The following is a 24,398-nucleotide window of genomic DNA, read 5'->3' as shown; positions in this document are numbered from 1 at the left end:
ATAATGAGGTTGTATAACACAGTCCTTGCGAGATATTCTAGAGCGTCAAGGAAACGTCATTATTTCTTTCATATTTCTGCATTATTATGCATTATTATAACAAAGATGATAAAATCTCAACTCGTCCAAAGATCGCTCCGAGACGCGTGGCTTCAGAAATAGCACGGTGTTTTCTCGCGCTATTGCATAATTTGTCGCTGGCCAACATTTTAACTGTTTTTCAAGGTCGCCTGGGTAAATGGGCCTTAACAAGACGCACGCTGATTCCGCATGCACGAGAATCGCGTGAACGATGCCTGAGAGATGCTGTTTAGTGGAGTAAAATTATACGGGCGTAACGCTCGCGCAAGGAACTGTGCACACACGCAACCATGCATTATTAATTACGAGCCAATTAAGGCCTGTTACAACGGCGCGTCATTATGTGCATCCCTCTTGAGGGATTGCCGTGGCCCAACCTTAATCGAAAATTACGAAAGGACTTTTCTCCCGATTAAGTCGTTCCCTAAAGAAAATGTAATCAGGCCGGTGATGGATCCTCGGTACTTGAGATTATCGGAAAAGGTCGTCCTTAATGACGATCCATTTTGTTTCGAGCGGACTAATTAGAAGAAATCAGGGACGTAACTGTACTTAAACGACGCGTCATTATCGGTGTACCTCAAATTCGTACGGACGAGCCCTTCGCCAAGGAGGTATTACCCGAACTGATTGTTCCGCGAAAGTTTTTGTTCGCGTTCGCAGAGCACGGCTTTTGAAACGATGCCGGCGCAGTACCGCAGGCCGATTGAATGTAATGATCGTCACGCTGCTGGTCTGGCCGGCCTATCGACGATCGTCGAAGGAGGAAAGACGGAGGAGGACGCGAGAAAAAGAAGACGACGCGCCGAAGTGCCGCAATTTATCCATTGCGCCAGTTTAGCTCAATCGCTCGAGTCCGTTCTAGTGCGTGCGATCTGCCCGTTTGTGAACGCCCGAAATCGTTCGTCGTACTTCGCTGATACGGGTCTTTGATAGGCCTAATCTGCCGACAAAGTTAATGTATTATTTCGCATGCGGTATACCCTAAGGAATTTGCATTAAAAGCGGAAAGAAGAGGCGACAAAACGAGAATTCTTCTCTGTTACTCCATTTTAATTAAATATTAATCTAATTTTTCAATCTGTCTAATGCATTAGACAAAGGTTTCATTATTCTTTTTTTTTTTTCTATTTCAATCTATGCATTGTACATTCATCAAACAATAAGATTATTCTTTATACGTTAAAATATACTGCGATTTTGCTCGGGGAGGGGGGGAAAGTGTAAAAATAAGAACTATTCCGTCTGAGAAATACCAGAAATCCTGCCTTCGAAATGCAACATGATACATTGACACGCGGACGAGAATGCATGCCGTTAGGAGTCTTGAAGGCTTCCTTTACGCACGACTAAAAGCACAATAGCTGGAAATAATCAATCGCTGGAAAATGCGATAAATTATCAAGCGCGAGGTGGAATAGAACGAAGCTCCGGTCTCATAGCCTCGATAATGCGTTTCGACGATGCGAAAACTCGTGCTTCGCAATAAGTGCAAATAATTCGCGGTTCATTAGATAGAACAGAAGAATCTAAATGCCGCTGGCGATACGCCACTAAAGACGAGCCTTTGACTGGTATAGGGCAGCTCGACCTCACGGCTTTTGCGCAACCAAATCGCCGTGAACAAACACTGCTAATAGCCGGAAATTAGTTCCATGAAAACCGACTGTATATTTAGGGCGACGATTAAATACATAACCACGAGAAATTAGGAGATACTGTTTTCCTTTCGCGTGACAAAGTCACGCAATAAATGTCGTTCAAAATTTGTAGAGATAAAAGAAATAACCAAGATATTTCTGCAATATTCATTTCTTTTTTAATACTTTCTACAGCGAAAGTGAATCGCTTTGTGCAAAATATTTTCTAAAGAGTAACGTGAATAATCCCACGACAGAAATATTAAAAAATCCATAACATTTAATTTTCAAGTCGTTTCCTAGATACAGTGCAACGGTGCATGAAGAAGATTACAAAGGAGTCCCGCAAACATAATTAAACATCGGCATAATAGTCGTGTATCAGACAATCAGACTGCGCGATGATGATTCGGAGGAACCCACGTGATGAAATTTCGAAGGTGTGGCTGGTTCGCGATTTGCGCTTCATTAAAGAGCGCGGAAGAATTTAAGGGGGAAATAACAATGTGTATGGTGTATACGTGTGTACACGGGCCGCTTTCGAACAAGCATTTCGTGCGGCAGGAAGCTCGCGGCAATGAAATTGCCCCGACGAAAGTAACGTGCGTCTAATTGTAAGAGAACGGGAGGAAGGGAATAATAATATCCGTCTACCGCGGCGGGCGCGTTCCGCCTCGCCTCGTTCGCTACTCCTCTCCGATTGCACGCGCGCGCGCGATCTACTCTTCATTAAAAAGGACCACTTGAGCTTAAAGATGGTTAATGACACGGTACTTTTAATGTCTTCACTCGGCCGCTCTTCCTCGTCTTTCACCGACGCGACGGCAACGCGCAAGAACCGTACGGCGCGGCGCCGCGGAACTTTTTCCCCGTCCCGTCGCGTCGGCCCATGCACGAAACGCCCTTAAACAGGCCGTTAAAGTGAACGAGAGCTCCCTTTTCACTCGGTCCTCTCTTCGACCGAGCAGCGCAAAAGCCTACGAAATGTTTAAGATACGCCCAAAGAACGTTTGAAAGAAGGTCTCTAGAGATGGTTTCCAGACGTTTGCGGCGTCTGCCTCAGAAAATCCTTCTTGCTTGAAAATCGCATATCGGCGTTCTCGAGTTTCTCTCTCTTTGCATCTACAAGTTTTTCATTTCCGTTACAGGGCAAGTGCATTATAGATACAACGCGCATAAAATGGTGAGACACGTTATTGTAATCTGCAACACCGTTTCGCTTGGCCAAGCAAGATCTTCCCATGCTCGATGCACTTATCAGAGCGTACTTTAGGACCTCGGCGGCGGCGACAACGGTTGCCTGGACGCGCACGTGCGTAACATGTTTTGAACAATAAAGGTCGAACGTAATAAAGAATAGGACGACCATGCAGGACTATATATGTTTTCGAATCCGTAAAGTTAGAACCTTAAGGACAACATTAGGCCAGATTCAACCTTGTGACAAACAGGCATCAATCTATTTTCGACTCGAGTGACGTAAACAGCGGTTTTTCCCATTCTTCCTTTCTCGAAGAAGTCGCATCGGATGACCTGATTAGCAAATGTTAAAATCTTCCAGAAATTTTTGAATCTTTGCACATCAGATTTTAACCGTGTAAACTTCAATACGTACGTATTTTGAAAAGCACAAGGATTTTGCCAGAGATATTAAAATTGAAAAAATTTAGAACTTTCGGTAAACAAATGCGCGTGTTTCGTAAGAAAGAAGCGAAGCTTCGTCTGCTGATTCTCCATGAAAAGAGGCAATCGACTTACAAATTATGGGACTTTTTTACGGTAACGCGAACACCGATACGCTTTATCTGCGTTCGATCGATAAATCTGAAGAAGAAAAGAGGGTATCGTTTCGATGGGGCGCCTCGACGGAAGCGAAAGTTATTTTGAGGACTTGAACGAGGTCATCTCGGGTCGAATACACGCAACGACGCTCGCTCGGATAGATCGAACTGCATTTTTAACCGGTTGACAATCCGTTTAAAGGGCAGATTCATATTCTGTGATTGCCGTGAATAATTCTCCAAGTTTTTCTCTTGGCTTTTATTTCGGATCGATCAAACTCAACGGATATAAGAAAATAAATTGATAATACAAAAATCTCACTTTTCTTGGCTTGGCAAAGTGTGTTATCGTATTATGCGTTATATTCATTGAGGTTTCTTTGACATTTCGTATCTTCATTGTTATAATGTACATGCAAAACGTATGTACATTTAAAAAATGAATACTTTACAAAATTACAAAAGACGTATTTGAAATTCTTCTAGTGTTATTCCGTGTTTATCATACAAATGTTGGAGTCATGCTCTCGCGGTTACCGACCTGTGACTTATTGTTAGTTCGTCGTAACGTTAACGCAACGTATATTCACATATTCTTCTCACTCGAGTTGCAGCAGAAACGCATTAGGCTACCGAGAAGACATACCCGGAACTCAACGAACAGTAAAACACACGGAAAGTGGCACGTAAAAACGAAACAACAGGCAAAAGCCGATTTTATTCGGACGAAATGGCCTGGTAATGGTCGGTCATAAAACGTCGTACGCTACTCGCGTCCCCTGTACGTAACAAACTTTAAGATATTTTGTTTATCCCGAATTAAACTAATGACAACGAAGCGAGAATTAAGGGCGGAATTCACTCTGTGATCGCGAAGAAAAATTCGCTGATTCGCCAATATTTCTTGTCGAGTTGATGGCGACATTAAACTGTAAATAAGTGTGCATTTAAGTACCAAAATTCGCTCGGTCGAGATAAAACTCAATAACTTAAACGTTCAAGATTTCTCTGGTACATAAATATACACATTTGAGAGATTATCTCATCCCCCATTAATTTCCTGTATTATTATATCCATTTCTCTCGTTATTTCTTTAATGTCATTATTGATAAATGAATTATAATTATTCTGCAATTATTATTATAATCTCTTTTACAAGACAATTAACAAAAATTTGCTTAACTCTGCCGCAAACTTCTATGGGTACAATTTATTTATCTCGCGATATGACCACTAAAGAGTCGCTTGAGTATATTCTGTGTTCGTATAAAAAAAAATTAGCGAAAACGAAGAGGGGCAACTACCGCTTTTGGAAGCGCGAATAAATTATCCGGAAATATATGAATGGCTCTTTCGTCTGAATTTGCTCGGCTCCCGTAGGAACATCCTTCACCTGGCTCCCAGCTTTTTGCCGGGGAAAAACAGCTCTCGCGAGCGACAGGATAACAGAGCGGCGGAAGAGGGATATTTACGTGATGAAGGTGGAGTCTAGAAGACGGAGGTGGTTTTGCGCGAGCACATCGCCTTAGTTTCGAGGTTGACTCACTTCGTGGTCAGTGAGTCACAACATTATTTATACATCATGCGGTTGCAGTGCCGGTCCAGCCGCGGGATCGCGGCCAGGCGTTTCAGATTGTTCGTCCAAGATTTACCTGCTTAAAGAGGCCTGAGGACTTATCAATCGGTCAATGGCTCAACCCGCCTACAGAACTTGAGGATAATCATAAGATAGAATTTCATGAGTATATCGTTTATCGATGCGAACGCGTACGCGATAAATTCCACAATTAGTTTCTCATAATCCTGTATTCAACGATTAAAATATATTTTTTCTATTTCAGTACGCACACGAAAATAAACAAAGTAAAACGCGCTATTTCGTAAGAAATACGCAAGTATCATTGCACGAAGATAAAAATATAACCGTTCGAAATAATTATACGAACGTTTTTCTCCTCGATGTGAAAAATCTCGCTGTAAAATGTCTCGCGAGATTTTCTCACTGTCAGAAACGACGTTTCCGTATCCCACGTACGGCAACGTCGTCAGGATGAACGCAACAAAGTGCATCGTCCATATGAGCCGTCCGGAGGGCACGAAAGACCGCGCCGCGGGCAAAAAGCGGGCGTTTAACGGGCGTCGCAATTTGTCCCGCCGGCAAAACACAGGACCGGAATGCGTATTGTCCGTCCGCTGGATTATCCTTCTGCCGCTTCAGCTCCCCCTCCCTCTCGTCCGCCTTCTCATCGGGAGGCGGACGAGGCGTTGATTCGCGAACAAGAAGTCATCGAAATTTATTTCTGATCCGAACGAGCGCGAGCCGCGAAGAGATCGGAGACTGAACTGACGTAATCTCGATGAGTTTAATTTTCGACTCTATATATAGTTACGAGAAATTAACGTCATTTTCTTACGCATTTCCATTGTCATAGAGATCAAGTTTGATTCAAATGATTGCTTGTTCTCAATAGTTCCTGTTAATGGACTATAACCGCATAAATAGCAGATTGATCGAGATATTGCGCTCTATTATACCTAGCAAACTTACGACTGACATTTTCCGTGACTTCATATACAGAAAGTTCCGCTACTACCACATTACTTCAAGAATGTAACGAGAAAATAAAAATTCTAAGCTACGGAAATGTCGAGGCTATAATACTTTCCAAATTGTAAGCCAGTTGATCAATTGTAATGGCTAAATTTCGCGCACTTAGGCCACGATACAGCGCACAATGGTAAAGACAATGTACAACTATCTCAATCTTTCGAAGGAATTTTTTTGTCTTCTTTTTATCTCGATCACTAATGCCCTACTGCGCGATGCGCGAACACTTAAAAAAGATCGGCGGCACGTACGAGGACAGGATGATCAACGACGGCACGCGGTATCTTTCGCATAGCCGCGAGAATTTCTCGAACATTGTCCTGTCGGTTCTGTCTGGCAATGGTATTTCCATTCTCGCGGCCGCCGACAAACGACGATCTCGGACCCATCGCGCGCCGCACTCAGGAACCCGCCAATTCCCAAAAAGGGCGAGAGCATCAGAGAATGAAGAACGGGAGAAGCACGAGGATGAAGTGGCGGAAGGTGGCGCGGAACGTGAACGACGAACTCCGGCCGGCAGAAGACGAAGAGCACGAATAAAAGGGCAATGGAGAGGCGGGGGAGGAGGGAAGGCGGGTGGCAGCTACACAGGGGGCTCGACAGAAGGACGGCGAAAGGGGACGAGGATTTCGTACAAGGCTCTGCTTTCAGACCGGGTCGCTGAGGTCGCGATTGTCCTCTGCTTTGATAGCGCGCGGTTGGACTTGCTTAACTTTTAATCGATGCGTTTTTGCCGACGACGACGACGGCGACGGCGACGGCGATGCGAAAGCGAAGGCGACCCGCCAACGGAGACAACAACATCGTGACTTTATCGTCCTGCCTCGACTATATTTTATTGTTGCCGATTGTTCCTTCGTTTCTGTCCCTCTTCACCCGGCGGGACGCTTTTTTGCCTCTAAAGAGTTCTTCGGCTCCAGTCCTTTTTCTGCATCGCTCACCGCATCCGCCGAATCTTCTCCTTGCAGATTTAATCAAAATCAAACGTCATGTTAGTGCAACGAAATTTACGATACGGCAATTTCGAATTGGATTAAAATTGAATGGCTATGCAGAATTGATTTTATAAATTATTACTTCTACGTGAAATTTGTTTCAGATTTAAAATTGGTTTTTGGAAAAAAATGATTATTTTCTTCAATAAGAAAGTTATCAAATAATAATGTCTGTAATGGGAGAATCATTATATTTACTCGATTGATTTTAGCCTTTCACGATATTGAATCAGTAAAATCATAATAGCAATAAGGAATAATCATTCAATAGAAAGTACATCGTCAAATCTCGCATCAAATAACAATGTATCGAACCGTACCTTCGCTTTATTTGGCAAGAGAGAAAGAGAGTGCGCCGAAGAAAGGGTCGAAAGAAGAAACATCTGGCAACAATCAACGCAAGAGCTGCATCTTTGAAATGTCGGTAGATCGCGAGAAAGAGAGAGAGAGAGAGGGATCGGAGGGGGTGCGACAAAAAAAAAACAGATTAAGAAGTGCCGTTGAATTGGATCGCGGTAAAAAAGGACGAACGCGTGGATGATGCGTCCGCCGGAGGATGCGCGAAAGGGAGGAATGCGTCCAGCGGTGAAAGGTCCCGCCGAGTGGTCCTGGTCTCTATCCCGACGCGGACCTCGCATTTGCCGACTCGCGTGATGATGTGAAGACTATGAAGTGGACCTAACATTCCGCGCGATCTGCGGAATTACTCCGACACACGTTGTACGTAGAGGAGCGAAAGGGCAACCAGGAAGAGCGACCTTTTGGTACCGCCCTCGTAACCACCAGCTCGTTAAATCGCAACGACGCACGAGGCATCGCATAATGCCAAGGCGTCGGTTTGTTACAAGAGCCCTAAATCATGTTTGTCAGGATAAAATATGACAGTATTCTAAATCTATAAAAATTAAATTTATTTAATCCTTATCCATGTTTGACTGAATTTTAAGAAAAAGAAATATAAAAAATCTATGTAGTTTTTGCGAGACCTAGACGACCTAGACCATGACCATGTAGAAGATACAATATCGATGCATAAAGCTTCTAATACCTTCCAGCATTCACGGAACCCTCGTCCACCTTTCGTATGCGGCTTCTGCGTGCGATCTTTTGTCTCGAGGGCAATTAGTAGCGTGACGATCGCGAGGTGATCGACAAGTTGAGCGCGTGAAATTCACCGCTAGAGATCGAAGACGAATCATTATCCGTCAATGGCAATCGACAAAGAGCATTAACGAGTTTCTATTCGATAAGATGACAACCGCCCACGGATACTCACGGGCTCGACCTTTGTTCGCGGTGGCGACAAAAAGAACGTAAGCAGAAGCGAGAGAAGACATTTATCCGATTGCGCGTGTGTATCTACATGACATTTACATATAGGACAATATTTATCCAGCCATGTTAAACGTCAGTTGATTTAATACGTACGAATTATTCGTATTGGACAAAAGTTACATATCGCATAACAGTGTTGAAAGAAAATCAATTGGATTCTGTTAAAATATAATTATCTTTATATTCAATTATTTGACTGAAAAATCCTATATTCAATTATTCAACTTGTAAAAATCTTGTCTTGTTATAATTTTGATCACATACATAAATACTCGAATATCTCGATAAATTATAATTCTATGATTCTATATATAAACAGATTATATGCGTCAAGTCAAGATAGAAATCACACAAGAGAAGCTTTATTTGTTTTGTAGAATGACATCAATTTGCTTTATTACATTGATTGATAGATTTATCGCGTTTCAATCACCTTCATTGAAGAGATGTTCAAATTCGGATCAAGCGAGACACGAGTTTGAGTGCTCACGTTCGCATATGGATTTTCGAAAGACATCGAACTCGCTGATAGACGTCAACCACGCGTGACGGGAATAAGGTAGCCGCGTCGACACATTGTTTTAGCGCCATAGACAGACGCATTAAAGTTTCTGCACGGTCGTACATGCATCTCACGCGCGCACCTCCGGTCATATTATAAGAGAAGACACTCGACAACTTCCACCGGCTGTATCTTTTTCTCGAAGAGACTAATCACTCATAAATCGAGTTTTACCGGATTTATGAATCTCTTTTCTTTTTATTTTAAGGAACCTATTAGAAGTCTATAGGAACAAAGTGATCGCATGCCATCGACATGTTGTCCGCTTTTTCCCAACTACACCAATAGATTAGTGAATTATTTTTAATCCCCTCTATCTTAACAATATAACACGCTGTTTTCCATACACATATCTTGTATACATAATTTTTAATATTAATTATCCAATAGTATAGTGGACAATAATGAAGACATGAAAGAACGAAGTTCTACGAAAATGTGAAAGAGGAGAGTATTTAGAACGAAGAAGCGAGGCACGTTTCTTCGCGTTTATCTGTCAGCAGTAATTACTTATCTTTAATTGCAGGGCGGGGAGCAGGGCGAGAGGAGGAGGAGGGGCCACAAAAGCGATATGGAGAAAGCGAGGAAGAGTAATCGCGGAAAAAGCCGTACGTTTACCAGGGAACGCGCGGTCTCGCATTCTGGAATAAGTAGATAATTCCGGCATAATGTCGACGCGTCAGGCAAGGATGGGAATGTCGTTGACGGGATAGCGTGCGGCGACGTCTCGCTATGTGAAAATTACGCGAGCACGATAATCGTCGCTAATACGCCTTTCACATACGAATGTAGCCTTATTTATGACTTTCTTCCTCGCTCGCGCACCCATCGCCCGTCACGAGGGCCCCCGACTCGTTCTGACCGACCGTATCGAATTTCCTCGAAATCCACCTAGTCATCCACGTATCATTTTTAACCGAGCAATCACTCGGGATTATTACAGCGTTATGAACGACTCGAGGAACGACGAGCGGTCGAATGATACTTTGCGATCCGATTCGAAACCTCGTAATCTTAATTATTGCTTCCATTTTCGTGAAAGACCTCTGATGCAACGTATTGTAAAATAGAATAAACTTATAGGAAATATAAATAGAATAATACTTATTGGATATTTTAGGTTGAAAGGTTTAAAGACAATAAAAGGAAAAAATAATAAAAATATATGTAACATTTAACTAGATGACAGTAGAAGTAATATAGCGAAATTAATTATTCGTCAGTTCACTGTGCATGCCGAAAACTTTGATACACTCCGACCGCCTGCAGATTTGCAAGCGCCGCTTCCTGACTACCCTTTCTCCCCGCTTCAATCTTTCTCCCGCGTTCAAACTTCGCATCCGCCATCACAGGGGCCACCGCAGCCGCGCGTGATGAGCATACGCACATGCGTGCAACGTAGAGCAGTACACATAAAGATAGATAAGGGCGGCTCGTACATCATAAGGGCCGCCGCACGGTTTGAAGGGGGAGAAGGGAAAAAAAGGGGGGCCCAGGTCTCCCGGGAAGGGCAGAGATCTTCGCGCTAGATTGGTGTCCGACCTTTCGCTTGCGCAGGCAACATACCCGTCGCAAGAAGCGCATCCCGCAAGACGAGGGCGACGGGCATGCCGGCGTTACATTGCGAACGTGCCGGCTCGTCGTAACGGGGCTCCGCCACGCACTCTGAATCGAAAATCTGCGTGGAAGCTGCGAGCGGGCGGATAATGACTTTAACACGTATCGCGGACGGCGAGTGTTGATCAGATAACGAGAGAACGCCGCTGAAGACAGCTTCACGAGACCGAAGGGACCATAATTTCATGTTTCGGAGAAGTAAACCGGTGTAACTTGAAAATTAACTACTTCATACATACTGTTATGTAATCGAGAAAATAAGTTCTATTCCATCTGTTTCGAGATACCTAGATTATATTTTTCACTATCTATATAGATGAAAAATAGAAATTAATGAATAAACTTTATGAATTTATTATTCCCAATCTAGTAGCTACATATCACGCTAAATATGAATAAACGTTTTTCTAACGTTGCAACAAATATTTCTTGATTCTAATTACCGCGTAACCTGATTGCTTCATCAAAAGTAAATAACTTGACTTCTGAATTCCGTGCTAATTCGACCCGCTCGCGAGACGTCTCAACATCACAAACGAAACGTGGAACGCGCACCGGGAATTCGTTTGTTTTCGAACCCTGAAATAGAAGCTGCGGCCTTCTGGGAACGCACGTCTGTAATCTCTCAGGAGATCTATCCGAGACCTCTAGTTATAAATCCCACGAGTGAAGATATTGAAAATTTAAAGAAGATATTGCAATTAACGATCTCTTCGTTGCTCACGTTTCTATTTTCCTAATTATTCTTACTTATATTCGTTTAAAAAAAGAAATTTAATCCTCTAAAAAAGCAAGAGTTCTCTCTCCACTGAGAGAGTAACTCAACTAGGTCTCCATCGTCTGTTTTCATTGGAGTGTATCGTTTATTTCGTTAAACAGCTTTCGTATAACGCCTTGGGATTTCTAAGAATTATAAACACAATGTATGCGCAATTAAAGAGTTAACATCCACTGTAATTATGAACTCTTGCAACAAAAATGAGTATAATCTTTTTATCATTAATAATTATTATTTTATCACAAATTTCCCATCTCAGATCAGTCAGATATTTTAAATCGTCATGTACTTTAATGCTTCTAATTGAGGCTTATGTCAATTGAATATCAATTGAATACAACTCGACTCATTAATCAAAAATCCAACGTTGCATTTGGCCACGCGCGTAATTAATTACCGTTGCTACGCCTTAAGCAGTCGCGCGCGCGTTACCATACCGAAGAATTATTACACCGTTAACGCGCTGACGTCTGACGGTTAAAATGCAAGTCGTGCATTTCGATATCGGAGGTCGGACTTACCAGAATCGGGCCTCCGTCCTTGCTAGAAGCTGAGACCGTGGCGCCGAACCACTGCAGGGTCTTGTTGTCGATCTGGCTCAAACCGCCAGCGATATTTGGATTTCTGACGTGATTGTGTCCTGTAATAAATAAATGTTTTTAATATATTATTGATAATTTACATGACATATTGTAGACATTAAGTTATAAAAACGCAATCGCTATACGTATCATAAAAATTTAAATACAAGATATAATCAATTCACCAGTGGATTAATGCATTTACAATTAATGAAAAAGTAATTAGAGAAATAATTTAAATTTTATAAGAATCGATTTTTAAAAAATAAATAAGTTTCATGTTTATTTAAAATGTTAAAGAGTTCAGAAATACATTTATTTGCAAATTTGTCATATCTGTTAAGAAAAGGATGTGCTTTTGTGAAGAGTAAGAAAAAATAATTTTTTCAGATCCATTCGGATTACTCCGAGCGGTTACTCAGACGTCGTATCGGTAGTAGGAATTAGTATCTAGTTATCCTGTCAGGCAGTCACTTAACTGGAAGTAACCTAATATGTCGCTGAATAAGATGAAGCGAACACGGTAAAACCGAATGGTATGAAGCGGCAAGGACGAGTCTTACTGACGTCTGCACCTGGTAATCTCGCTATAGGGTTAATCTCGGTCGAACTCAACCTTCGTGATATTCATCATATCAAAGGTACCATTTGTGGAAGGTAATTTGCTGAAGAATAAACCAGCCACGCGGTATCGGGCAGACAAGGAGTATACAAAATGATCGATTCGTGAATTGCGTTTCTTTCTCGAGGTTCCCTTATTATCCTTCATCATCGTCGAAAACGGATTACAAAGATACATTCATCCGATAAAGAAATTTGATTTGTTCGAACGAGGAGAACACGAGTGTGTCAAATCACACATCGAGAACGAGAAAGATTCTTTGCTAACTCTTCTGTAATATTCATAAAAAAAAAACATTCTCGCATTTTACAAATAAGAGAGAAAGATGTTCTATCCTGAATACGTAATAGAGATATAATCTTGATAAATAATTTGACTATTATTTAATGAAAATGATTCAACAACGTCACGCCACGTAAGGTCGACCTTGCAATTATCGTTCGATGATCTCGAGAAAAGAGTCGCGGACAGGTGTCATAGTGGAGCTGCCTTAAGAGCGTTCTGTATTTTTCTTGTCGATTTAGCGAACCCGTTAGCCCGTATCGATCAGCTTTAGTTCTTAAAGGGAAGTTGTCCTTCGCTTCCCAATGCTTACCCGGGCTTACCGGATCGTCAAGACTGAGAAACTAGCAGACAAGTGATTACAGTCTCAATTGTCAGAATTAATTTCGCCCTCGACAACTACTATCTTCGTAACAACACGCTCTGTGCTTAACAAAACTTTGTTTCGTATATCAATTACAATTCAGTTACAAATAAACTGACTTTCTTACGATTAAAATTAATTATAAATCAGAATACACTTCGTGTGATAATTTGATCACCGCCTCATTGATCTGTGCCTTTTCATTTCTCATCGGTATCCGCGATGATCGGACAGTCGCGAGTGCATTCGTGCAACTGTGAAGTATTTTCGACCTTCGGAAATTAGTCCTTGAGCAGTACGCGACAAGAAACACCGTACCTTGGCAGAGGTAGGGCTAGGGCAGAACGGTCTTACGGTTTTCTGTATTAGGCATCGTCGGCTTCTTGCCGGGGGACGGTTCTCAGTATCTCCGGACAGTCCGCTGTGGGCTGTGGCACTTCGATACTCGGCAGAGCGTAAGGCGAGAGGAGTTCCTCGAGACGACGTATATTCGCTCGAATGGCCGTAGAGTGAGTGACCTCGGAGACCTGGACGAGATCTCTTCCTCGTACGCAGGCAGAATCAGCGATACACGATCGAGAGGATCGTTTGGCACTTGGACGTGCCGCAGGTGGAGTAGCGAGATACATCGCAAATAAGGATCGAAGGCGAGAGATCGAGTGTAGTTCTGCACGGATTACAAGGAAACGACCTTCTCATCTAATCTTGATTATCATTCTTCCCTATGTTACTGAATTTAACAAATGTTTATATTTACATAAAGAGTAAATGATACATCAGCTAACTGATAAAACATAATAATTACAAAATTGAGATAAAGAAACTGGAGGAAAAAAAGAATAAAAATGTAAATTCGAGAGTAGCTGCATTTCTCTTCTCGTTGGAGAAAACGTTTCAACGATGTATGAAGGAACGACTGCGGTTTTCTCGAAGAAACCGCGACTAAAATTAGACGTTCTGTATAAATTACCGATTATGGCAAGTTCTTCGTCGAAGTAATAATAATGTTGTTGTCGTCGAGACACCATCGCGAAACCAGGCAGCGGCTATTTTCGAGAGCGACTCCTTTCGCAAGTTTCCACGGCATACTGTAAATCCGGACGCTGGTTAACCCACCACTATTTTAAACCGCGACAGTGTAAACGTCGAAAGAAATACGGATCCGCAAAGCGGCGTTCTCGGAAAAGCAAATCGTGATTTTACGTAATCCTTTTCCTCGATCCCGATATTGAAACGTCATTATTTATACAGCGGCAGTTTAGAAACGCTCGTGTAATCCGCGTATGTAATCCGAAAAAAGCGACTCGTCTAAAGAAAGCAAAACACGGCCGAAATTATATTAATTTATCAATGTTAAGTAACTATTAGTACACCGTTAAATATAAACATGTATGTGTAAGCAACTTTCAGCTCTGATATCTACAATGTAAATTAAAGCTATTCGCGCAAGATCATCAATTATTGCGATTCGAATCCAACGCGCATCGTAAAGCAGCCTTTCGACAATATCGCGAGCAATGATCGCGCGGAAAATGCAGTCTTGCGTGACGAGGCTCCACGCAATATGCAAAGGGTGGGAAACGATCGGAGATGTTTTCTTCATCGCGCGTGCAATAATCGACGACACATTGCTACTGGTTACGATCCTAATTGAACAAGATCATGGAAAGATAGACCGTGCGATCGGCCTAATTGATAATCAAAGTGAAATGTGCTCGCTCGCAGGCGTGATGGTATAGCGCCGGCGATGGAAGAGGAGAAAATCGACTAATTGGACGTACAACTCGAGATCTTCTTGTATGCACAGCCGGGTGAAGAACGTTTCCACGCGGCCGAGAAGAACGGAGGCGGAGAGAAAACAAAAGACCAGAGCGAAAGACCAGAGGAAGGCTTTAGTCCCGCTTCTTACTGCGCGCGGATACGATCCTCGTGCGAACGCAAATCGATGAAATCGAGAATGGGAACAGAAATAGATTTCTTCAAGAAAACAGGTTCGCGGGAATTTCATGCGCGGGTGGCTCGGTTTTGTTTAGGTTTTATTAGTTCAGCTGTTCCGCCCCGTCGTCATTTCGGTCTGTGTGATCTTTAACTATTAATCGTCTTATTTCGCTCGTTTAATTTAATTTAATTTGCTCGCAAACTCTTTTTCTCGTAATTGACCGCATCGTGCATCGTGATGATACAAAATATATGAAAAATTCAGATGCTGAATCTAGTACATTTCTTTGTATAATTTCAAATTATTGAATATCGAATATTAGAGAAGGCTCCATATGCGAAGAAATGATTACGTCCAAGAAATCAGGACCTCATCTAAGATCCCAAGAGAATGCACATATTGCGAACAGCATATTTTTTCTCACGGAATATAGCCACGAGCCATATCACGGCTCAACTATCCGCGCGTTTCTATCTTCTCGATCATGCGCGAACGCACTAAAAAGAAAGAATTGTATTGCCGCGCGTTTCGATCGCTCCTTTCACACCGCGATCCCTCATTGCCGATTGATCCCGTTCGCGCTCCATTTGCCGGATAATACAACGTAAAATCAGGCGGTCGCCGCGCCCGATCGCGTAATTTCCTGGCCGATCGTGCGCTCGCGCCCGGCAATCTCGCTTTTCTTTTCGCGCGTATACGCATATATACAGCTGGCGTCGCGTTATAACATTGCAAGCGCGCGAATATCGAGATCGTGCCGTATCGCGTCGCCGATCGCTACCAGTCGAGATACGACGGTATTACGAGGTGTGTAAACCGCGTCTAATTCACGCCGCGAGTTTATTTCCGCTAATTTGCATTAGCGCGTTCGACTCGCGCGCGTGTTTACGAGCGGCGCGAAAGACTACACATCGTGCGCGAGAGCATGACGCGAATAATATTTTTAACCCCCCCCCCCCGCCCGCTTAGCAGGGAACTTTATGAGCCGGCGATGTGCTCTAAACGCGGCCGCTTTAATTGGTTCGCGCGCACGTTACCGTCCCGCTGGAGACCTCGCTACGCAACGTTTCCCCGCGGATTTATGAAGCGGAGAGCGCGGCCGAAGTTCTCTCAGTTAGAGCACGCGAATTTACGACGGTAATCCGATTCGTTGGGGATATTTTCCAGGCGACGTTTAAATAGCCTTACATTAAGTTCGAGCTTAACTAATCAGATCACTTTAGAGGAACTTCTGTTAAGATCATTTGTGATAAAAATCAAGACATAGATAGACCCATATAAACCGAATTTACGATCATCTTCAACAGCTACCCGTTAGTCATTAATCAAAAAGTTTAATGTAAGATATTTCTTGTCCTGAAGCAATATTGAGATATTTTCTAAGGATCTAGTTCACTTAATTACAAGATTATTGTCCGATTCGATACGATTGTTGATCGTCGATGATAACGTTAGATATAGATTCTTAATAAATGAGAGCACTTTATGTCTTGAATATGACTTAGAATTCTTCTTATACGCATGTACATAAATTGCGACGTAAATTCTAAGCATGATATATCATGCGTGGTCAGTGAGCGACGTCACGTGCGGCAATTGCCAAGCATCGAAATATGGTAGGGTCAACGACAGGGTGGGTGTATTGGCACTAAGAATAGCGCGTACTGTAACCAGTTCGCCGGTTACTTCTTGAGATTACGAAGCTACGCTGGCGCACGAACGTCGGAGGGAAGGTAGAATGTGGGTCAACTGCCTCGCAGGACAGCCCGGCCAAACCTGAGGCGGAAACCTCTTATTTGTATCTTTCAACGCCCTCAAATAAATCTAAGGTGGCACTAAGTACCGTTTAAAAAATGTTAAATTAATCTTAAAGGTACAACGAACCGTATCTATTTCAATTCATATATTAATGGGATTATTAAAATAAGGATTTATAACTTTTAAGTTTGCAACAAATAGAAATAAAACCATTCCTATGTTGAGCCTCAGCTCTATTAAGTTTTAGAGTCTATTAATAGTAGACTCATTGCAATAGAATAATAAAATCTACATTGTCTAATACTTTTACTTTTGCACGTTCGAATAAAGTCCGAAAAGTTAATATGGTAAACAGCTAATTATCTAATCTAGGCGCAGTTAATCGCGGTATAGTGGCACTCATCCGCAATTAGCATCTGTCCGGAGTATTATCTCGCGCGCATCATTCGATTGTCTCCGTCAGTCTATCCCGAGTGAATTCCAAAACCGGTCCTGTCGCGCCGATTCTCGATCGTGAATCACGATCAAGCGTTCCAGACCGCGGCGATCGCTCGCCAATCGAGTCTTCTCCGAAGAACGTCAGCGAGCTTCAGCCGGCGACACCAAAGAGCCCCCGGCCGGCCGTGGTTTCGAATTCACGACGCTCAATTACTTACTCAATGAATCGCCAATTATGTCACACGCGATCGAGCATGCGGAATCTCGCGAGGTCGTTACATCGCTTCGCAAACGTATTAATGTTTCAACGCCGGCGCGGTTGACGCGGCAATCTAAATTAGTCCCGGATTAATGTGGACAGAGCGACAGAGCTTGCCGTCCTAAATTTACTTTCACCTCGACCGATATTTATACGAGCGCACGCTAACTTTGTACTATTTTCAATCAAAGAAACTACCTGTCAATCACCGATAAAAGCATGTCATGCGCGAGTCACTGCGAATTACTGCTTTAACATTTAATGGCGAAGACGCAAAAGTGCGCTTGAGTCGAAAGATTTCAAGACAAGAAGAAAAACTTTATCTTTTATATTTTTAAAAACGTTATTAATTGCTATAAATATTGCAACATTATTTGACACTGTCTTCACGAAATATACTCGACGTTTTTACGCGCAAAAGTTAGCGGTGTACATTACGTAATTAAGTTTTTGATGTTTGAACGAGAGGTTCCGTAGTTAATCAACGCCTAAAATTAGATCTCTAGGAAACGTAGCTGAAGCCCCATTAGCGCGTCATCTGTCAAAATTAAGATAATCAACGTCGATGATTTCGTTACCTTTATCGTCGAAATGGATTATGTTGCATCTATCATCAGCCGCGATATCGCATTTATAGACTGCGCCTCCTCGGTAGACGCCGGCCTGTGCAGTTTCAGCCTCCGGTGCGCCCACGACCGCCCTGAAAGAAAAATAAATAACACGCTATCAGCGAAATCGAATACCTACGCGCAAGCAACGCGCGCTTATAACAGCTTCGATTTACGCTCCGATATAAGTTTGTTTGTTTCGACATCACAATTCGCAATTGCGAATTGTCTTGTAGAGGCAATCACGTCCACGATTGATTTCATCGATATTATCACTTGTATCGATTTAAATGGCACTCGATAACGGATGCACGTGCAGTGCGTCCGCGAGATTTAAGGTCAGTAGTCAGCGTGGACTATTTCGATCAATGGCGTAAGATCTGGCGGCAAAGTCCGGCTAATGGATGGACGATGAATCGTGTTCGATGAAACAGCTTTCGCTGTCAAAATCTCAGGTACAGCTGCCAGAGACTATTGAGACGTCAAGAACTGCCAATTACGCGTTCTGAACTAGGCAATACTATCCTCAAGAAGAGTCATCAAACGCGCGCACGATCGTAGCATATTTGCCTCTCGTATAATTTTCTATCTTTTCTCATGGAGAGAGCACTACAATCTGATTTATTCCTAACCCGCAATCTCATATCGCTAATAGGCTTCTTCCGATTTGCTCGTTACATCGATCCTTTTTAAGCCTTCTTTCTCATCCGTCCTTTTTTCTTTCCATTACCTATATCAACTGTATGCTATTCGATCGCCAGAATGAGAATTAATTTTTTTTGTCGTGTAATCTTTTCGTAAGATCTGTAATCTAATTAATTGGAATGACGGCGTTGTTTCAAACGAGTCGTAACGCATTTTCAAACAGCGATAAAATATCGATAAGAAATTAATCGTGAATGGTAGCTATAAAATCGCAGGCATTATAATTACTCTAGTCATTTCCGGGGGAAAGCATTGCAACGCGTCCTAATTACTCGAAGAGGTCTCCTTCGCGAAAATGGCTTTATTAATGCAACTTTTACTACGCATAATTAATCTTAACGACAGCGCGGCCTGGGCGTCAATAAAATAGTGCGATTAAGTGTCGGCCGACGCGAGAGAAAAAAAAACTGCGGCGAAGTAACGAAGGTGCCGCCCGACACCTTCAATTACGTTAACGATCGCCGCTTCGTGTGCCAAATTGACCATTACCGTTATTGAACGGAAGACGCCTTTTTTAAGCGAGCGCCTCTCCCACAAATTCGGCGGTAGCCCCGATGTTAGAATAATTAGAACCAGGTATTTCGAGGACTGTTTTATTATCCGCATGATAATTTATTGTCCGCGTGCCGGCCCAGCCGTAACGCCCGGAAAGACGGAAATAAAAGAGCGCGATGTATGTGACCAGCGCGCCCAGACGCAATATGAAAATGGGACGGTGTAAGACAATCGATCGTGTAATTATCTCCGGAGGGTGTGTCGGCCACGGAGCCCAAGGGAGCATCGGTATTACCCTGACCTATCAGTTAGGTAATTAATTTCACTCGCGGAGAATGCCCAACGTATTCCTATGGTGGTGTTTTTTTATTTTTTATTTTCCTTCTGATATTTTCCTTCATCGTTCGATATTTCTTCGTTTTTGCGAATTTAATTTTTGCCGATCTAAAAACTGAGTTAAATATTAAAGGATAAAATTTAAACCAATACCTTGAATTAAATAACATTTTGTTATTAACTATCATATGTCGAAATTTATTATTTTAACACAAAACAGGATTATTTTAATTTCATTGGTTTAGTTAAATTAATGACATGTTCAAAACGATTCAAATTGAGCATAATTTGACACTACGAATTTAACAGTGTATCGGAGATTAGTTTTCGATAAGTTAAATCCCTCCCCACGCGTCATTTCTGGTTAACAAATAGTTCGAATGCTAAAAGCTTTTCGGATATTGCTATGTTTACCTTGTGACAAATAGTGACGAATGATGTGGCTTTTATCGTCTAGCACCGTCAGACGACTCCGGAATATTAGCTCGACAGAGAAAAAGGTAAAAGCTTTCTTCTACTCGACGGAAATTATCTCGTCAACACACCTACGCGATGCGGCGAGGTCACATTTACATACTTCGCGTTAAGATTATTCTGAGATATCGTAACACTATACGAGAGTTAATATATGAAATATATGAATTGAATACATATGCATTAAATATGTGAATAATTAATCAAATTTCATAAAAAAAAGAGATTGCGCTATTCGAATGTGCGCGCAATATATTCTTCGAATCATAGAACGATGACGAAGCAATCGTCTTCAAAAGAGTCTTCGAATGGATAATCTGCTCGCACGATTTAACTCTGATCCAGTGACCCAGTTTCGGTAACGCTGCTAATTTAAAGCCCATTAACGTCGAGACGCGCTCAATAAACGATAACCGATAACTTCGGCCATTGTTCGTCGTCTAATCACTCTAATCTGCGCCGGGGGAATTCAATCGACAATGATTACAGCATCCCGTATCGCGCGCAATTAGTGTTATTAGGACTCGACCTATGGCCGCACTTGAATGAGCTTTGATGATCGATCATAATTTAAACGACGTTTACGCCATATCACAGTTTAACGTTCGAATAATAAGATCTTCCAAGTTACACGGCTGTTGCAATTAATCATTATCAAATCTCGACGCGAGACAGATTCCGCGTCGTACATATATAGGTTTCCATCTCGAAGCCACATGGAAATACCGTTGCCTATGGAGCAACCTTGGCATACATCGGCTTCTGGGTTGCATGATTGGTGCAGCGTGCGTAGGTAAGCGCCACACATACTCACACGTGGAAAGAGAGGAGCCGATTATGCCGCTTATGTAAGCGATTCATAAGCGTATATGCTTGACGTGCCCCGTCGAAGTCGCATGCCACAATATCGATAACAACTATGAGCTATGCGGAATTTCTAAACGGCTGTATAATTTTCAGATTGACAGATTCCTTCGAGGAAGTGAAGATAAAAGGAAGCTGCTCCTGCCATAATTATCGTAACGCGCGTGTCATCGTAATTAATAACGAAGCGGGTTCTCTTTCGCGAGACTTAGCCGAGATAATACAAACGTTAAATTGGATGAGTTTGCGGTCAAGTAAGACTGAAGACTGATAATTAGAGATGCGGTAAATAATGACCGCGCGCGAAGAAATGACCACGAAACTCGTTTCTCTATAATACATTGTGTGCAAGAACAAAAAGGGTGCCGTAATTGCTAGGGGAAAGATATCAAAAACAACGTAGCATCTGGCACGGACAATTTTTTTAAACATTGCAGATTAAACACACGCATACAAGTATTTAAAACGTTTTAAGAGACTTTATCTGCATCTTCATCTGCACACTCGATCGTATAATACGATTATCATCATCAAGTTGAATTGTAATTTTAGAATTTGTTACTTAACTTAACCACTAATTTAAATAAAGTTTACTTATATTCCCAGTGATATTCTCTCTTTCTCGGGTTAACATAATGCATCGTCATTATCACAAAATTCAGAGAGTGAAACTCGGTACGCGGTTTATATACATGACTTTGACGCGCGACGGACAGAGGCTCGCGCTACTTCAACGACGGACAACGTGGGCTGTACCTGACGAGGTCTCAAGTCTCAAGCTCTCGCCCACACTCCACTTTTTTTTGCATTCGTGAGGGGAACTACGACCACCGATATGTGACGCATGCACGTGAACGGGAATGCAGGGGCGAACCGGTCCCGCAGGATACGCAGTCGCTGACTGGCGTCTCGTCGGGGATTCTCGCGGCCGCGATTCGGGAGTATCGATGTATGTAGGCTTCAGATCGAGCGAATCGTGCGAATAGGTGCGATCAAGTGGGCGTTCGAGATGGCCTGTCGCCCGAGTCAGGTTACACGAGCACGAGCAACCTGACTGTCGAAGAGAAAGTCCCGGGCACCCATTGGCTCTTAATGTCATTCTGTCATAGTCTTTTATCTAGCGGTCTTTTTTTGTGCACGGAAATACACACATATCACATATGTTAATAGTTCTCTCTCCATGGACTTGATTCGACCTATTTTAAGCATCTCGGGAACTACTTAATGTTTTCTTGAGATATTTCTGAGGAAACGTTATTAATCGAAGAGAAATAGAGCGAAATGTCTAACAATGAATTTACGATGACTAAACTTTAATGCATTATTTATCAAAAACGTAAATTATATTACCCGATACGGTAAGAATGTAGCTTATACGATCGATCACGCGAGAAATCAGCGTCGAAAATAGGCTCGCAGCTGCGACTAGCTATAATGCACTTGCGGTCTCTCGGTGTTTATCGTCGTGCAAATACTTTTTAACGGCAGGAATTCGACGAGTTGGCGATTTTCAAGGCCTCGGTCGTAAAACGGAGAACGCCTATTCAAGCTATTCAATAAAGCCGATCGTACGAGAATACGAAACTGTCTTCAGCGCGACTTTCCTGAATGATCGATGCGAGATGACAACAACTCTAAAAATATCTATGCACTTCGCACGCAGATTCTATTTACGGTCCACCATAGCAATTGTTGTTTCACGCTACGGAAACATTAATTGAGTATTGGTATATGTTAATGTGTAATTAAAGTTTAAAAATCATTTATTTCTTCCTAATCACACTACATGTCTAGTTGACGATCGCCGTTCGTCGCCGAATGCACGACCGCGCAAACAGATCGAATGAAAAATCGCGCCGCGAGGCAGCATATACTCCGTATCGCGCGCAATGTTTTCCGAGACGCAGCACGTGCTACGTTGCATCGGCTACTTTGCATAAGCTTCCTGGCGAACATCGAAATCTGCATAGACCGCGCGCAAGAGCGGCTCCTTTAAGCGCCGCGCTCGTCCTGCATTCGCGCATGAATTAGAGAGTGGTGGGACTTGGTCGTCGTCGTCGCCGTCAGGTGTAACTCGAGATTCTCGCGGCTGAATATCGCGGCGTTCCTTAAGTCCGTGCGATCGCCAGCGTCGCGCGTGTTGTATTGACTTATATTACAACGGCCGGGACACGCGCATATAGGTACGTGCGCGCATTCGTAATCCCGTATTTGGCAAAATCGGGACGGCTCCATCCGACGTGGCGCGCCGTACTTGGCGAATTGCTCAATGCCGCCCGTCCCTTCCACGCTGGGATCTCGCGCTTTGATCTCGAGGAGTGTCTTTCTCTCTCTTTCCCCTCTCTCTGTCTTTGTGTTTCTCCGCGAGGACGAATCCACGCACGCACGCACGCACGTCGCGCGTGTAATGTGACGAGCGTCGTATGCAACGCCTGCCACGAGGGCGTCGTGCGTGAAATCGCGCTAAAAGTACCGGTACACCACCGAAGATCGGTATCGTCATGCCGCAACGTGGCGTTATTGTTCGCGAGAGACACGGCCGTTATCTTTTCGGAAACGTCGGAGAGCTTGTGTGTATGTCTCGCTCTTGTGAATCTTCTTAACCCCTTACAAGCCGTATGAATATTTCTTCATGAGCAAAAATGTTTTTCTGCGCGTGGTTGACAGATGAATTATTTATAGGAATGCGTAGAGAGAAACATGCGAGCGATAAATGAATTATTTATAATTTATAGATAAACCAGCGTGGAATTGGCGGAAATTTCAGAGAAACTGACTTGATCTATTTCACGTTATCGCATAAATAAATAATTAAATATTTTTAACTGATTGATATATAATAATCGTTTATTCTTTAAATAATTAAAAATGCTCCGCCTGTTACTGCCGAGGCGTTGACTTCAACTGCAGGTTTTAATAAAACATATTGTTTTCTCGTGTGGCCGCGTGCTACTTCCGCGGCATGTTACGTCGTCACGCCGAACGTGCGCTGGACAGGATTCAACTTCCGTTACAACTATTACAGCCAAATGGAGACTCGTGTACGGGCATAAAGAATGACGATTGTAATGCAACCTCAGGTTTCAAGCCGGAAATCACGCAACACTTATACGATCCCTTGCTCTCTCCCTACAAAAGAAAGCGTCTCTTAAACGTCACGGGAAAATATACACACGCGACTCGTCTCCACAAAAAATGCCGATTATGATTATTGGAATCATTAACGCTTCCTAGTACTGAACTTCTCTCTCCTATACATACAAAAACTCCAATGT

At 42.8% G+C, this 24,398-nt stretch overlaps 1 protein-coding gene across 2 annotated transcripts in view; it reads right to left on the bottom strand.

Annotated features, from left to right (window-relative positions):
• If (integrin subunit alpha inflated) overlaps positions 1 to 24,398 on the bottom strand; it is a 61,347-nt gene that overhangs the window by 26,777 nt on the left and 10,172 nt on the right. For both annotated transcript variants that reach the window (XM_071784518.1, XM_071784519.1), the window contains exons 2-3: positions 18,220 to 18,341; positions 11,920 to 12,038 (exon numbers count right to left, since the gene is read on the bottom strand). In XM_071784518.1, coding sequence (XP_071640619.1) covers positions 11,920 to 12,038; positions 18,220 to 18,341 — 241 coding nt within the window. The remainder of the gene's footprint in view (positions 1 to 11,919; positions 12,039 to 18,219; positions 18,342 to 24,398) is intronic.

The sequence above is a fragment of the Temnothorax longispinosus genome, chromosome 7 (genome assembly GCF_030848805.1).
Source record: "Temnothorax longispinosus isolate EJ_2023e chromosome 7, Tlon_JGU_v1, whole genome shotgun sequence".
In the NCBI taxonomy this organism is placed as follows: domain Eukaryota; kingdom Metazoa; phylum Arthropoda; class Insecta; order Hymenoptera; family Formicidae; genus Temnothorax; species Temnothorax longispinosus.
Note: the sequence above shows the minus strand (reverse complement) of the source record. Positions and strands in the feature narration are given on the sequence as shown.